Source organism: Alligator mississippiensis, chromosome 3, assembly GCF_030867095.1.
Source record: "Alligator mississippiensis isolate rAllMis1 chromosome 3, rAllMis1, whole genome shotgun sequence".
NCBI lineage: Eukaryota > Metazoa > Chordata > Crocodylia > Alligatoridae > Alligator > Alligator mississippiensis.
The window spans coordinates 257,881,942-257,898,739 of record NC_081826.1 but is presented as its reverse complement, the minus strand read 5'-3'; the positions used below and the strand labels follow the sequence as shown (position 1 = coordinate 257,898,739).

The 16,798-nt window shown below is 40.8% G+C and overlaps 1 protein-coding gene across 1 annotated transcript in view; it reads right to left on the bottom strand.

Moving 5' to 3' along the window:
• CMYA5 (cardiomyopathy associated 5) overlaps positions 1 to 16,798 on the bottom strand; it is a 75,528-nt gene that overhangs the window by 42,713 nt on the left and 16,017 nt on the right. Inside the window, exons 4-7 of the mRNA XM_059723550.1 lie at positions 10,997 to 16,169; positions 7,736 to 7,831; positions 6,710 to 6,943; positions 4,429 to 4,451 (exon numbers count right to left, since the gene is read on the bottom strand). Coding sequence (XP_059579533.1) covers positions 4,429 to 4,451; positions 6,710 to 6,943; positions 7,736 to 7,831; positions 10,997 to 16,169 — 5,526 coding nt within the window. The remainder of the gene's footprint in view (positions 1 to 4,428; positions 4,452 to 6,709; positions 6,944 to 7,735; positions 7,832 to 10,996; positions 16,170 to 16,798) is intronic.

The window sequence follows — 16,798 nt, the reverse complement described above, 5'->3', positions numbered from 1 at the left end:
GGCATTAATGAAAAATATGAAAGTAGGTTTGGGGTGTCACTAAAGAACCCCCTCCTCCCCCGCAACTTAAGTATAGAATTTAAAATACAACATTGCATACGATAAACCTTTTTATTAATGTGCAATAAAAACCTGAAATGGGTCTTCATGTGATTTTCTTTGGTCCCAATCGAGCTAAATGCTGAAGTGCATAACTTCAAGCCTGTAAACAGTAACACTGACTTCTTTATTAACAAATCACATGAGCCAGCATGCACCACATATCTGCTATTTAAATCAGTTGACAAATTCCTGGCTCCATTTCAGTCACCTGGGCTTTTATTCTTGACAGGCAAAGCCAGGATTTCAACCAAGAAGAATTTTGTGCGTAGAACAGCCTGCAGACTCAAGCAGACTTGTGACCTGCTGTTCACAAACAGGGAAAAATGGTTGGGGAGTGTAGAAGTGGATGGCAACTTGGGCAGCAGCAACTATGAGATGATTGAGTTCAGGTTACTGAGGAAAGGAAGGAAAGAGAGCAGCAGAGTAAGGGCCCTGTACTTCAGAAAAGCAGATTGACTCACTGAGGGAACTCATGGGCAGGATCCCCTGGGAGGCCAGTCTGAGGGGGAAAGGAGTCCAGGAGAACTGGCTGAACGTTAAAGAAAGCTTACTGAGGGCACAGGAGCAAGCCATCCCAATGCACAGAAAGACTAGCAAGTAGGGCAGAAGACCAGCTTGGCTTATCAGAGAACTCTTTAGTGAGCTAAAACACAAAAAGGAAGCTTACAAGTGGAAACCTGGACAAACAGCAGGGGAGGAATACAACAGTATTGCTTGGGCATGCAGGAATGATATCAGGAAGGCCAAAGCACAAAGGAATTGTAGCTAGCAAGGGATGTGAAAGGTAACAAGAGGGATTTCTACAAGTATGTCATGAACAAGAGGAAAATCAGGGAAAGTGTGGGTCCCTTACTAAACGTGGGAGACAACCTAGTGAGAAATTATGCAGAAAAGGCTGAAGTACTCAATGCCTTTTTTATCTTGGCCTTCACAGGCAAGGCCAGCTCCCAGACTACTGCACCTGGCAGCACAGTTTGGGGAGGAGGTGAGAAGCCAACAGTGTCAAAAGAACAGATTAGGGACTATTTAGAAAAGCTGGATGCGTACAAGTCCATGGGGCCAGATGGGATGCACACGAGAGTGCTGAGGGAGTTGGCCAGTGTGATTGCAGAGCTACTGGCCATCATCTTTGATAACTCATGGCAATCAGAAAAGTCCCAGATGATTGGAGAAGGGCAAATATAGTTTCCATCTTTAAGAAAAGGAAGAATGAGGAACTATAGACTAGTCAGCCTGACCTCAGTCCATGAAAAAATCCTGGGACAGATCCTCAAGGAATCCATTTCTAAGCACTTGGAGGAGAAGATGGTGATTAGGACCAGTCAGCATGGATTCACCAAGGGCAAGTCATGTCTGACCAATCTGACTGCCTTCTATGACACAATGACTGGCTTTGTCAATGCAGGAAGAATAGCAGATGCGATATACCTTGATTTTAGCAAGGCTTTTGATAGGGTCTTCCACAACATTCTTACAAGCAAACTAAGAAAGTTGGGTTGGATGAATGGACTGTAAGGTGGACAGAAAACTCACTGGACCATTGCTCTTAAAGGGTAGCAATCAATGGCTCGATGTCTAGCTAGCAGCTGGTATCAAGTGGAATGCCTCAGGGGTTGGTTGTGGGGCCGGTTTTGTTCAACATCTTCATTGATAACATGGAAGATGGGATGGAGTGCACTACTATAGGCTGGGGACCAACTGGCTAAGCAGCAGCTTTGAAGAAAAGGAACTGGGGATTAAAGGGGACAATAAACTGAATATGAACCTGTGAGAGGGGCAGTGAAAGCCCCCCTAGGGGGTCCTGGATCCTCACCCCACGCGCCCCGATACCTACCGCAAGGATCCCGATGAGCGGCAGCCAGAAGGAATTGTGGGTGCAGCCTCTGTGATTCTGGAGCTGCCTGCAACTGCGGCTTGGCGAGGGTAGAGCATCTGAGAGCTGCGGGCTGCTCAAATAGCAGCCGGAAAAACAGCTGGGTGGCCGGCAGAGGGAGAAAGAGATGCCGTCTGGGAGACACCAGCTGCCGGGAGGGAGATCACCCAGCTGGGGATGGAGGAAGGAGATGCCAACCAGGAGACACTGGCTGCTGGGAGGAAGATCACCCGGCTGAAGGTGGGAGAGGAGGAGCTGAGTAGCAAGCAGAGGGCTCCAGCCAGGCAGGGAGGAATCCCTAGCCAGGGGAAACCCACATTCCCTGGGAACAACCCCGCAGCCCCCACCAGGGAATCCAGGTACGGTGGCGGGAGGCGTTGGCAGAGAGCGGCTACTCCCCATGTGCGGCACGGCGGGGAGACATGAGCAACCCAGTGTGGGAACCGCGCACTCCACCACTGATCCAGGGAAGACGAAGAGTGACCCCGGGTTAGCCGGGGGTCTGAGGTGGCCAAACTGAGGAGGCAGATCTGGGAGGGGCATGGGACAGCAGCCCAACCCCACAGTCACCTGGAGCACAGGGACGAGTGAGTCCCCCATCCTTTTGCTTCAGTTTCTTTATTTTTGAGCCATCAAGGGGCACTGGGAGATGGGATCCCAGGGGTTCTTTGGCGGAGTCCAGATGTTTGTTTCAGTTGGGTTCATCAGACGCCCTAGCTAGCCTGAAGACAGGGCAGGCTTACGCGCCCCAGCCAACCTGAAGCCAAGGAACTGGCTGCGGGGAAGGTGGAACTGGCCTGGAAGGCCCGATCTAGTCCGAAGTCGGTGAGTGGGGCGAGAAGGGAGATCATCCAGGAGAAGACCTGCCAAGTCCGGTGTTCATCCGGGCCATGGATGTGGTAAGGGTGAGGTAAAGGGGAGGTTTGGAGCCCCATGAAGAAAGAACCAGGATCAAGACTTCTTCGCTCTTGGGAGCCACCTAAAGGGAACTGCCTCCCCAACAAAGAACATCGAAGACGTGGCAGGTGAGTAGGAGCGGCACCCATACCATCTAGGTGACACCCAAGCCTAAGTTTCACCCTGATGTTGCTTGGAGGCAAGGCACCCATCAAGAAGAGGCCGAAGCCTTATAACACCTACCAGCGACAGAACCAATAGTGTGTCCTTATTGCAAAGGAGGTAAATGTCAGACTGGGCTGTAATAGTAGGAACACTGCCAGCAGACCTCTTATTTGACACTGGTGAGACCACACCTGGAGTACTGCATCCAGTTTTGGGCTCCCCCCTACAGAATGGAAGTGGACAAATTGTAGAGAGTGCAGCAGAGGGCAACAAAAAAGATTAAGGGATTGGGGGACATGACTTCTGAGGAGAGGCTGAGGGAACTAGGCTTATCTAGTCTGGAGAAGAAAAGACTGAGAGGAGATTTAATAACCTTCAGCCACCTGAAAGTTGTTCCAAAGAGGATGGAGCTATCCTGTTCTTAGTGGTGACAGATGACAGAACAAGGAGCAATAGTTTCAAGTTGCAGCAAGGGAAGTTTAGGTTAGATAACAGGAAAAACTCTCTCACTAGAAGGGTAGTAAACACTGAAGCAGGTTACCTAGAGAGGTTGTGGAATTTTCATCCTTGGAGGTTTTTATGACTTGGCTAGACAAAGCCTAGGCCGGGATGACATAGCTGGTCCTGCTTTGAGGAGGGGGTTGGACTAGATGACCTCCTGAAGTCCCTTCCAACCCCTATTTTCTATTACTCTATATGAATATTCCAAGGTAATTTGTGAAAATTTTAAAGGGAGATACATTTCCTTAAGATTAGTTATATTTCAAGTTATGAGTCTCACTGAGAAGAAGCCCCATTAAAAAGCCACACAGGGCATAAGAAGATTTTGACCGTGGGACTGTTATTTTATTTATTTATTTAGGGAGAGTAGAGAGAGAGAGAAGGAAGAATGAAACAGAAATCCAAATTCAGACTTTACTGGAGATGCATCCATTTATACCAGTTGTAAATTTAGCCCCACATCTCTTATGCAAGTGATACCTAAAGTATTTCCATTAAGATTTGATCTAATATGGAAATTATATGAGTAAAACATGAACACTTGAAAACAGTGGTGTTTAAGTCAGATTTAAACATCATCAAAATGTTTTATACAATAATTACAAGGAACATCTACTTAAGAATGTCTGTGAAGAATATTCAAAATGAGTTGACATTTAAAATGCTATATTTATTATTTAAATTATGAAATACAAAACACATGCAAAACACTTCAAACACTGTCAGCTACAGTAATAAGTATGAGATGTCTTCTCTGAATGATTATTATGTGATGTTTATAGTAGACAGTTATGTTGGCAGCATGCCTTCAATAAGGCTTGAAAGTATTAAATGAAGCATCCAACATGCTAAACCTAACACACAATACACCTAAGATACATTGCTTATACCTTTTATTCATTTCTTTAGATGACTAAGAGAAAAGAAAAGAGAAACGTATTAACAATTTAACAAACATAAGATAATATTTAAGAACAAATAGTATAACAACAAATTCTACAGCTTTCAGTTGATGTAAATAAACATAGCTCCATTGATTTTATTGGTTTTTTGTTCATTTATCCCAGAAGAGAAGTTATCTTTTCAGGTAATTTCCCTCTGTAAGACCCTGACTCAATATGTTTCTTTAAGTACATGTGTAGCTTTAAGTATGCAAGCAGTCAATCAAGAAACACTTGTGCTTAAAAAGTTAGGCACGTAGCCAAGAACTGTTGCTGTATTAAAGCCTACATCACTGTTACAGTAGGCAATATCATTTTTACATTATAAATATTAAGGTCCAAATGCCAAGACCAAAAATACTGCCCCCCACACTCTAATATATACACACAGCTGCTGATGCTTCATGAGCTTTATACTAGTGGAACCAGGTTTTTTACATTTTGTGGGAGTGCCTCAGCTGCCTTTTTCATTGCACAAAAGGGCTTCAGGATCCAGTCCTCCATCCTTTACAGAAAGGGTCAGAAGACATTTAATGACTATACATGTTAAGAGCATATTAGGAATTAGATACCCTGTCCTCCAAAAAGGCTTTAAGATTTCAAAACTTTTCCAATTCCATCAGGAAGCAAACAATGTGAATGGTTTTCATGCAAAATGCGAGGGTGGCCCCAGTCCTTCCAAGAATAGTCAATACCTCAGAAATTAGGACATTCATTTTTGGGACATGGGAGAGTCAGATTCAAGCCTCTAGTCTAAATTAACCAGAGGAGGGACTTGAACCTTGACCTCCCACAACCCAGGTGAATGCCCTAACCACTAGGTTCTTGGTGATTGTTTGGTGCGTCTTTCAATCTGCTGGAGCTGTTTCACTTAGTAAAAATAATTATTTCCAAGGGACTAAATAAATAATTTCCATTGCCCAGAATGCTCTACAGCCCTCCTCTAGAAGCTGAACTGCAGTTTGCATGTAATAGCCATGGGCCAGAGTGGACAAGCAGAACTGGGGTAGTTTCTGCCCCCTTGGAAGCAGGGGCTTTAACTGGAATACCTTCCCTTCCAAAGCATTATTACCCTTCTTGCTGAGCCATCTTCCCTCTTGGTTGCTGTCCTCCTGGCCCTACATATCTCCCTGCTTTTTTGCTTCTCATTTGACCAACCTCAATAGGAAGGACAAAGGGTACTCTGGGCAATGCTCAGCCTATAGAATGGTGGTTAAAGCACTTTGCTGGGAAGCAGATGACACAGATTAAACCCCCCACCCTGTGGATGGGGGTGGCCTAGAATCTGGGTGTACCACTCCCTGGGCATTTGCTCTATCCAATAGACTTTGGTCCAGAAATGGGAGTTCCTTCTCCACTCCAATGCAATTTATTTCTGACTAAGGATTTGGGACATGTTTGGTGTTACATATATGCCTGAGCAGTTCTACCCCCCCTGGGCAGCTACTTGGCCACAGTGCAGTCTACTGAGTATGCACAGATGATGTGCAAGTGCCAAAAACTACAGTTACACAGCTGTGTAAGAGCCACTTAGGTTCAGGAAGGGAAAATAGGACCTGACCCGTAGTTACTATACATAGCATCCAGATTCATAGCCAGAATGGACCATTATGGTCATGTAGTCTGATATCATGCAAAACATAGGCCATACAGTGATGCCTGCATCAGGGCCATTTTGAAACTCTAGGTTTCCACTTCTTGTACGCTTCCTTTTGAAACTCCTACATAACAGATATTTACTGTATTTCCTACTTGGCTCCAATGTCTTGTTATCCTCAGTGTCAACAGTTTGCATTTTTTGCCAGTTCTGATTTCAATTTCCATTTTTTTTTCAAGCTCAGATTTCAATTTCCAGTCCCTATGTTTAGTTTCATCTTTGTTTGCTATATTAATATATCCTTTAGTGTTGGGTATTTTCTTGCTGGGTAGATCATTAAAGCTGCCTCTTAATCTATTCTTCAATAAGATAAGTAGAGTGAGCTTCTCTAATCTTTCATTGTAAAACATAGTTTCCATCCTACAAATCATTCTTAGATTTCTTCTCTGAGCCCTCATGTGACATAAGGGAATGATCCAGCAGTGCTAGATTGGCACACCTGAGACTACAGACTAAATTTATCTCAGAAAATGACAAAGTTCTAAAGAGCTGCCTGGGTCTGAGTATGTTATATAAATGCCTTATGAGACTCATGCTATTTAGGTTATTGTCCTGAACATAATTCATACTTACATTTAGGAAACTAGCCTCATCAAGTTCTTCAGTTTCCCTTACAGTTGTACCCAAAGCCTCCTTGGCAGCATCAATAATCTGTTGAAAGTTAACCATCTGTTCATAGAGATATTCCATTTTCATCTTCTTCACCTCCTCAAAGTTCTCTAACTTCTCATCATATTGCGCTGTCACTTTCTTAACCATGTCTTCATTTTGATCTTCTAAAACCCGTTCACTTTTCTTACAGTTTTCCTGGAAAATAAAAAAGCATGCCAATCTGAGAAATAAAACTACATCAGTCAACAAAATGTCCACGGAAATCAATATAGACTATGAAAGCAAATACCTTTCCTTCCCATACCACTTATTCGTGTGCTCCAAAGTAGAGGTGCTGTACTCACCCAGCCCCCTGGGCTGAATCTAAACCATAGAGCTCCTCAGAAGCCAGATCTGGACATGGCAGCAGGGCAAATGACAGCAGCGATTGTGGTAACTAAGCACAGCCATTGCTCGTATTCTACTGCTGACATGCTTTCACAGCAGGGCTCCATACCCCAGACTGCAGTGGCGCCCCCTTCCCTCCACCCCCGCTTGTTACCATCCTGAATTCTTGGCCCCTCTATGAGCCCCACAGGCCAGGTGATACAGCTCCATGGGCTGCATCCAGCCCATGGGCTGCATATCTGGCCCTCCTGCACAAAATGATTCAGGTTGCTGATTTGAAGCACGTAAGGTTTGAAAGTTTTGTTTTAAACAGAACTTAGACTAAAAACACTGAGAGAATAATTTGCTCATCCAGTGCCTGACAATCGCATAATACATGTAATGGTCACTGGGATCATTATCGCAACACTATATTACGAAGCAAATTTATATTTATTTTTCACAGTTAATCGCTCACAGTCAGAGGGGCTAATGTAAGGACTAGTAAAACAGCCCATTCCAGTGTTAACCCCAGCAAGGAACTACGACAAACCTTTTCAAAGCATTGTCAATATTGTAAAGGAGAAAAAAACACAGTAGTGATATCTATGTTGGACTTACCTCAACAGAATTAAATAGGGATTCTATCTCACTAACAAATTCCTCAATTTTCAGTGACTTTTCTTGTAATGCCACCAAAAATTCATCTAATTGATCCTGAAATTTAAAAAAAGTTACAGTCACTTGAAAACATGCACTTTATAAAATCCATACAAAATGTATGTTAGATAAATATTTTTGTTTCACCACTAGATATAAACAGAATAACTTTTTCAGTTAATTTTGTAGCGCCATTGTGGCTAGTGAGGCCTATAGGAAAAACACAAAACCGTCTTCAAAGCATAACTTGGGCTTGATCCTGACAGGCGCTGAAAGCAGGACCCACAAGTCAGGCTTTGCTGGAAGGTCAGGACCTTAAGGCATCTCACAGAAATACTAGATAGACTGCAGGACATGGTCCAGAACAGAAGAGGGTAATTGGTGGGGGACTGGCTTGCTGCTTATCTTGGAGACTAAATCATATTGAGCATAATCATAGCTTTTTCTGAATTTTGCTGGAAAATTATGCTTGATATTTACTGATAATGAAAGGCCTGAATCAGTTGTTTTATGTGTGTAAACAATGCAGAAGGAGGTTTGTGAAACAAAGTAGAGCTGTCTTTTCTGCAGCAGTTTTTTCTTGACCTTCTTTGAGAGTAAGCTGTCCATCTATGCATGTGCAATTTATGATTCATAACTGCACTTGGTTTTAATCAAGTTGTATAAATCTAGAAGGAAGGTTAAAGGAAGGTTAGTAGCAGCCTCCTATAATTTGGCAAATTTTTATAGCCAAATCTGTTTGAAAAATGTGACCTCATCTGACCTCCATGAATTATAAATATCATATTAGATTGTAAAATTGAATTTTATATTTATAACTATTTAGGGCTGATCAGTGCAACTCCAAAGTGAACTTCTGTTTGTCAAGATAACCTATAATAAATTGGCAGAGGCCATGAATACCTCATTTCATTTAACACAAAGTTTTGCTCCAATGCTAAAACTGAGGAAATTCATATTTTGTTGTCCTGGTATTTTCTGAGAGATTATATATATATATGAGTAACAAGAACCATGCGTGGACAGTTTCAGAGTAACATGAGTTTCACTGCTAGAAATCACATGAAGTCAGATCTGTTTTGAAGCCAGATTTATTTATTGACTCTCTCTCAAAGTCCATAACCAGGGAATGACATAATGGGATAAATTAACTCCACTGGCTTCATTGTAGCTCCAACAGGGATGACTGTGATCTGACTTTATGACTGACATTGGTATATTATGATCATTCATACTTGTAGATTAAACTACCATATAGTAAAGATAAAAACAGGGTACATGTGCAGACTAGACAAATAGAATAATTAATAGCTTAAAATTTGAACAGAAATATGTCACATGTTCTTATAGCTATACTTTTTGTTTCTTAGTTATGAGTGACTGTTACAAACATAGCTTACCTGAAGACTATATCTGAGGTCTATTTTCAGACCAAATTCAAGGATTATATATGAATGCTTTAGTGCAAGTTAAACACATGCCAAGAAGTCAGTATGAGATGCAAAATAACATGAGTTAAAGGAAAAATCATTATCAAAGCTGATTCTGTGACATGGCCCAGATTTTTTTATTAAAATTATGTGTAATTTTGTAATTACATGCACTTGTGTGTGTGCCAGAAAAAATAGAGTTCAGTTTTTAGACACTTGATTTAGATTGCAGAGCTGGCAACTAGAAAAAGATGTATAAAAAATAACTAGAGAAAGGTCTCTACTCTGCTTTCAACTAGATTAACAAAATTAACAAACTTGACATGGAGTAAGTGAGAGCTCATAAACATGGGACTTCATAATGCCATATTTGCAACCACTTTTCAGGGCAGAAGTGGAATTCAAAGACAAGTATCTAGAGAAGTGAAAAGTGTTGTAGCTAGCATTTATTTTGAAAATATATTTTGGGGGAAGATACATAGTATATGAATGTATGCATACCTTTCAGAATGTTAGACTCTTGCACTGGTAAGAATACCCTTGCTAGATTTCTGAATGACTTGAATTTTAATTTCATGCTCATTTTTAATTAGTTTCAACATTTTTAAATTGATCTGAGAATTCATGTCCTACAGGCTAGATGCACATTGTACAAAGCTTTGAAACTAACATAAATATAGGTTCTGTATCAGGTGGTTTTCCTTCCCTATGCTCAAGAAAATAAGGCCTTGTCTGTTCTACTGCTAAGCTGTATCAAGGAAATGAATTAAACAATATGGGTTGACTGGTGAATGCACACAGGACTTTAGCCACATTTTGTGACAATGCTAAAGCCGTTGACTAATCAATGTGCTTAAGTGGGACAGGTGACAATATCAGTTCAACTAGTGTTACTAAAATTCTCTCTCTCTACAAAAGAAAAAGAACTATACTAAGGATCAGGCTAAAATTCAGAAAGCTCTGTGAGACCTGCTAGAAAAATAAGGCCACTTAAAAATGTGAAATAAAATTATATTAGCGTGGTAAGCTCATGATTCTAAGCTACGTAACTGCAATATATTTTTCCTTCTAGGCTGGACTTTAAGAGGGAGCATTTTTTTGTGTTCTGTTCTGGTTAATGCAACAATCATCTTGATACCAGTGTGGTCTTGGCCATGGTCTTCCATGATTTTAGTGAAAGTTTTGCACTGTTTATTTCTTTTACAGCTATTGTAATATCAGGCCATGTTTCAGAGCTTAAACGAACCACTGCTGCCAGAAAGGGTGTTAAACCCATCTCAACCTCTACCATTTCCAATGGGAGACAATAATTTTTTTAAACAGACCAAAAATCAACCCAAGAAACACTTACATCTTTCTTTGCAATCCTATAGAATTAATTAACCAAACTTTGAACTCTGAAGTGGTCTGAAGGGTGATATGTTCATGTTGGTTTAGCCTATTTAAGAGGTAAACTCAGTTGCTGAAGGTTACTTGCTGGAGCTGCTGAGTGAAGGTTCAAGTAATCTAAGGAGAGCACATCACAATAATCCAGCCTGACAATCAGAAAGACGTGGACAGTTCTAGCAGGGTCCCCATCGAGGAGAAAACACTCCAGTATGAGATAACATCTAAAAACCAAATCTAATTGCATATTTTCTACTGAGCAGTGAATAAATAGTAATAAACAGTAACAGTCAGTCCATGATTTTATCTTGGAAAAAGGAAAAAAGATGAATGATCTATATTTTAAATTAGCCAAATAAACAACATATTTGTGTTTGACTTTGAAAACGGCATCGCAAATGCTTACCTTGATCTCATTTGCAGCAGTGTCTAGTGATGTCACATTGTGCTCTTTATGCTGCCCAAAAAGCTTGTCAATAGCAGAAATAGGGCATCTGCACTGGTAGCAATATGTATCAATTTGGGCCTTCTTCATTTCTTTTTGTGGACTCTCACTTTCAGGTATGTCTGCTGATGATTGTTCAGGCTCCATCATCACAAACCCTGAATCTTCACGGTCAGTGGGTGTAACTTGCTCTGCCTCATTTACAAATTCATAACTATCACTAATATGCTCAGAAGATTCCCTGTCTTCAAATAATAATTCTTCATGTGCCAATTCAGAGGACAATTCATCTTGCAATTCTTCTTGGTTAATCACTTCATAATCCATTGATTCAGCAAGATCTTCATAAGCACCAAAGCACTGCTTTGCTCCTGAACTGGGCTGAAGGTTATCTAGATTGCAAGGAAAGGGCTGTGTGTCTGATTCACCTAACACATAATCAGATCTTACTCCTGGTTCTGAAAGTCCACACTTAGCTATTCCTAGGTCATGCTGTGCTATACCATCTGTAACCTTTCTTTGGCCTCTTTGCTCATGTGCCAGCTCATCTGTGCCTATTAGATTTTCTCCTCTGACTTTTTTTTTGTTCATATTTTCAAGGTGATTGTACTCTAAAGCATGTGCCTCCCTTGTCGTGGGATGCAGTTGCTTATCTAAATGTGAAATTAACCCATCTTTCTCTAGTTTCTCTGTTTGTTGAAGAGTTTCAAGATGGGAGAGATTTTCTTGGACATACTGATTGCCTTTACTCCCGTCAGCTGGTGTTCTGCCATGAGGTAAATCATTATCCATTTTGTGAACTGTTATTTCATGTTGCTTTTTCTGCTCATCTGTCAGGTAAGTTACTTCCTTTGATTTATTTAGCACAGATGCTTCATCTTGATGGGCAGTTTCCTCAGAATCTACTACTTGACTGGACTCTTGATGACTTGTTTGACTTGACAGTTCCTGGTTAGCTTCTGCAGGTGTATTTTCTTCTTCTCTTCTTTGATGAGTAACATCATTTCTAGCATCTGAAATATTTAGTTTGCTTCCAAAAGGAATTGCATAAGTTGGTTTACAAATTGTTGCTTTAATATCACTAACAATCTGGGCTTCTTCTTTTCTCAATACATCTGTCTCTCTCTCCACTATTTCTCCTTCTGACATTTTGGCAGACTCTTCAACTGAAATGTGAACAGATTGCGACTCCTTTTCAACTGCCTCACAAACACCCTCACTTCTGTCCTCTAAAACTGTCATTTGGCTTGAAATATCTTTGCTACTAGACTGATCTTTTGGAATTTGCTCCTTCTGAAACCCAGCCATATTACTTGGAATATCATCTATAAGAATATATTTTTCAAAATATATTCCAGTTCCATCATCTGTGTCAGAATTCCTACTAGGAAACGATGCATCAGAATTCATACTTTCTTCATCGGAAGGAGGTTCATTGTTACCTTTTATGTTTTCTCCCACTGCTTCTTCATACAGGTCTTTGTATAAAAATGAGAGAGCAGGTGGCTCTTCTAGAAGCTCTGGGTTTATCATGGTGACTGATGTGGGAAATAACAGGGATCGTTCTAACACTCCTTCTTCTGTATCAAACAAGGGTGTGCCTGTGGACTTTCGTTCATCTTCTACGTTTACAATTTTTTTACTGCTAATGTCAACGGATTTTTGCTTAGGAAAAGATTTCTGAACATCTGCACATGACCGTATTTTGTTGTCTTCTTCCACAGTTCCATAAAAGGCTTCATCCAGATAATTAAATAGGGAATAACCATCTTCCAAAGTATTAACATCAGAACTTTCATTTAAAGAGACAGCTTCTCCCATTGGTTCCTTAGGACTTTCCATTCCAGGAAATGAGTGTAGTTCCTGAGGAGATGACTCAGTAGGAGATTTGTCATCAATCCGAGTATATTTTTCAAAATAATCCATATCATTGCTACTGTTATTAGGATTCAAAGCAGTCTCACTATTATTTTCTATCCTTTTTGAAATTTCCTCTTTTGTTTCTACGGCTTCCGGAGCATCTTCATTTTTGACCAGTTCTTTTTGTTCATTATCTTGACTTCCAGTGTCACTAGCCACTGAGCTTTCTGAAATTTCTGTAGTTGTTCCACATACTGAAGCTTCATGGCCAGCAACTGTATCATCACTATAGTCAACTAGCTGTCTTTTCAATAAGGTATTTGTTTCCAAATATTCCAGCTTATCAGGCATGTGTTTGCTTTCTTCTTGATCAACGGAAGAAATGACTGGGGGAACATGAATATTCAATATTTCGTAACCTTCTGAAATTATATTAAACATATCTTTTTGACTGTCAAGTTCTGGAGCGCACTTGCATTGTACTTCAGACTTCATATGGTGTGTTAATTCCTCTTCCCTTTGTAGATCATGTTCAGGTTCTTTTGATGCTTCCTCTACATTCAATGAAGACTGGGTTTCTTCTGCTTCTGCAGAATAAGATGGCATTTCTAGATTCTGTGTTTTAATAAAAGGGCTAAGTAAAGTGGATATTGTCTCTGCTGAAGCAAAGCTGTCCACTTCAGCTGAAGAAGGCTGATGTTTTTGCATCGCTCTTTCATCAAGAAGGTCTGGTGAACCACCTGTTGATTGCTCCAATGACACATCTTCCGTGCCATCTGAATAAGGCTTCATTTCATGTCTGTTTGTTTCTTCATTACAACTGACTGAAGCGATTTTTGACTGCTGCACCAACATGCTTACTAGGTCAGGCAAAGATGATGGAATATTTTGTTTCTCTTCTTCATCAAAGAAACCAAGCGAATAAGACTTGGACTCTTCCAGCCATGTATCAGGATTTGCAAGTGAATTAAACGGAATATTTTGTTCACCCATTTCCTTAATAGTTGTACTTGACTCTTCTGAAACCAGATTTATCATTTCCTGCTTACCAGGCAGCATTTCCTGCTGAATACTTTCAGCAACGAGGCTTGGAGAATGAGCACTTAACTGTTCTGACAAATATTTTGTGTTCAATAAATCAGCTTGGACTTCTTGCTTATCTTCCATTGCTGTAGTTTTGGGTAAATAAGGTTTAACTTCTTCTAAATCTGTTTCACCCAAGTCTAAATGTTCAAACTTTGACTGTGCTATAGGTAAACATGGCTGAATAACTCCATACTCTGTTTTTTTCATGGAATGTGCTAAATTTGGCTGTTCTGACTCCATTTGTGTGGTTTCTTGTTCCTCTGCTTCATCGAGGCATGTTAATTTTTGAACATCCAGTTCCCGTTGCTTAGTTACAGGAGACTGGAATCCCGAATTTTGCATCTCCAAATGTTTAGACTCTAGTTGGGCAGTTTCTTCTCTCTCTTCTTTGCCACAGGAATCAGATAAATTGGAATACTCACAGAGCCCTGAAGTTACCTGTGAAGCAAACTGACTTTTTTGTATTTCCATTTCATCGATAGGGCATGATCTATCTAACTGTTCAGATGCCAGTTGCTCAGTTGTAGTGGAATAAGACTTAATTTTTTGCTCCTCTGCTTCCTCAATTGAATCTGATAAATATGGATGTTCAGACTCTGACTGAGTAATTACAGGGGAACGGGGCTGAATAACTTGCTTCTCTAAATGTCCAGACTCTAACTGTGTGGTCTCTTGCTCCTCTGTTTCATCAGAAGAATTTGATACATCTGGAGGTTCACACTCCAATTGTGTAGTCAGAGGTGAATAAAACTGAATTTCTTGCTTCTCCACTTCATCCACAGAATGGGATAAAACTCCATGATCCAGCTCTGATTCTGCAGTGGTGGATGAATAAGGATCAACATCCTGCTTTCTTGTTTCAGATAAAACTGAATGTTCAGACTCAGACTGTGTAGTCATGGGTGAGTAAGACTGACTTTCTTGCTTTTCTGCCTCCTCCACAAGATGTAATGAAACAGAATGGTCAGACACATATTCTGGAGCTACAGATGAGTAAGCTTGAGTTGTTTGCTGCTCTGATTCAGTTACAGATTCTGCTGAAATGGGCTCTGTGGTCATGAATGAATAAGGCTGAATTTCTTGCTGCCCTACTTCATCAGTTAGGCATGATGTAACAGGTAGCGACTGGTCTGACGTCTCAATTATAGTCTCAACTGGAGCTGGCCGCATTTCTTGTTTCTCAGCTTTATCAGTAGGATCTAATGGAACAGGCACTGATGGTTCTAATACTGAGTTTATGGCTGTAGGTGAACATGTGGGAACTTCCTGCTTATCCCCTTCATCTGTAAGGCAGGGTGAAATGGACTGTGACTGCTCTGATGTCTCTCTTGGAGTCTTAGTTGGAGACTCTGTTTCTTTTTCCACAGGATTGTCAAGAGGAACACTAGAGTTTGAAAACTTCTTAGATCCAGGAGTCAGTTGGCCATGTTTTATATTGGGAAGTGAAGCATCTTTCCTAGCAGCAGAAGCTTTTTCAAGAGTCACTGAAGAGGGGGAAGAAAGGCTTTGTTTTAAGAATCCCTTGTGCTGTCTTTGCTCCCTTTTTGTATCTGATAGTATGGGTGGATCTTTACTACGTGTCTTTCGGAACAGTTTTGGGGGTGTTGCTTCTTCTGTAATCGAATTGAACTTTTGAATTCTAGCCCATACTGATCCTCCAGGGTCTGGCCCTCCCTTCTTCTGTTTATTTTCTTTGCCCATTGACTTTGAGAGGAGTGGGGTTGGTTCCTCTGTAATGTTTACTGGATCTTCTGGATCTTTTGAAGTTTCTACTTCCATAGCTTTTGCTTCTGGTTCAGCAGCACTTAACTCTGTATCATTTACTGGGGTAACACTTAAGTCTTGCACTCCAGAGAAGTCACGCTTTTTACTACCCTGGCCTTCCTTCAGGTTTGAACGCAAGAGTGTCCTATCGGATGATCTACATATCTTTTTCCGGACAGTCTTACCTTCATCCATGATAAAGATAACTTTCCCAGGAGGAGAACCTACAGATGAACGTTCCAGACTATAAAGATAAGAAGTAGTACTAGCTTCAGAGGCCCATGGAGCGGAACATCTGCTTGAGCTGGTTTCCCAAGTTATTCCACTATCTTCACTTGGAACTGTTACCATAGAAAAGGAAGGATTGGAGACAATGTATTGTAGCTTGGGTTTCACCTCTGCATTTTGGATAAGGTCCTTTAAGCTATAAAAAAGTAGGAACATTTATTATTACAATACATCAATTATTGGTAAATAAAATATTGGTAAAATACGGTAAAATCACACGTATTGCTGTGGGGTCTTTTGATTATGGTGTCAGATGTGCTGGCTGTGTTTTGCCTGTGTTGTTAGCCAGACCTGTTTCTATTTTGTGTTCACTGGTCAGCACAGAGTATTTCTGAGGGTGAGACTGGTGAGACAGAGTTGGGAAAAGATGAGCAGTTTGGAAAAATTCTTTCAAGGTGCAGTCTTTGTAAATAGATATAATTATTTACCAATCTTTCTTTTAGGTTCCAGTGTGGGGTGGTACACAGCAGAGAGGGGTGTGAGGTCAGTGGAAGTTTTCAATAGGAGTTAGATACCTAAATATTTTTGAGAATATGGGTCTTAGGGTGCCCTCACTTTTGAAAGTGTCAAATGAAGGTAAATTTATTTGACTTTTAAAACTTAACAGCTGGCTTTAAAATGTAATGAAAGATAACCTTTCATCAAAGATCTGAGTATGAAACAAATTATCAGTGGGTATGTCTACATGCACCCCTGATTGTACATTTGGTACTGCACAATCATTGAATATTTGCTTTAGCAGTACTGCGCAGTCCTGGCTGCACA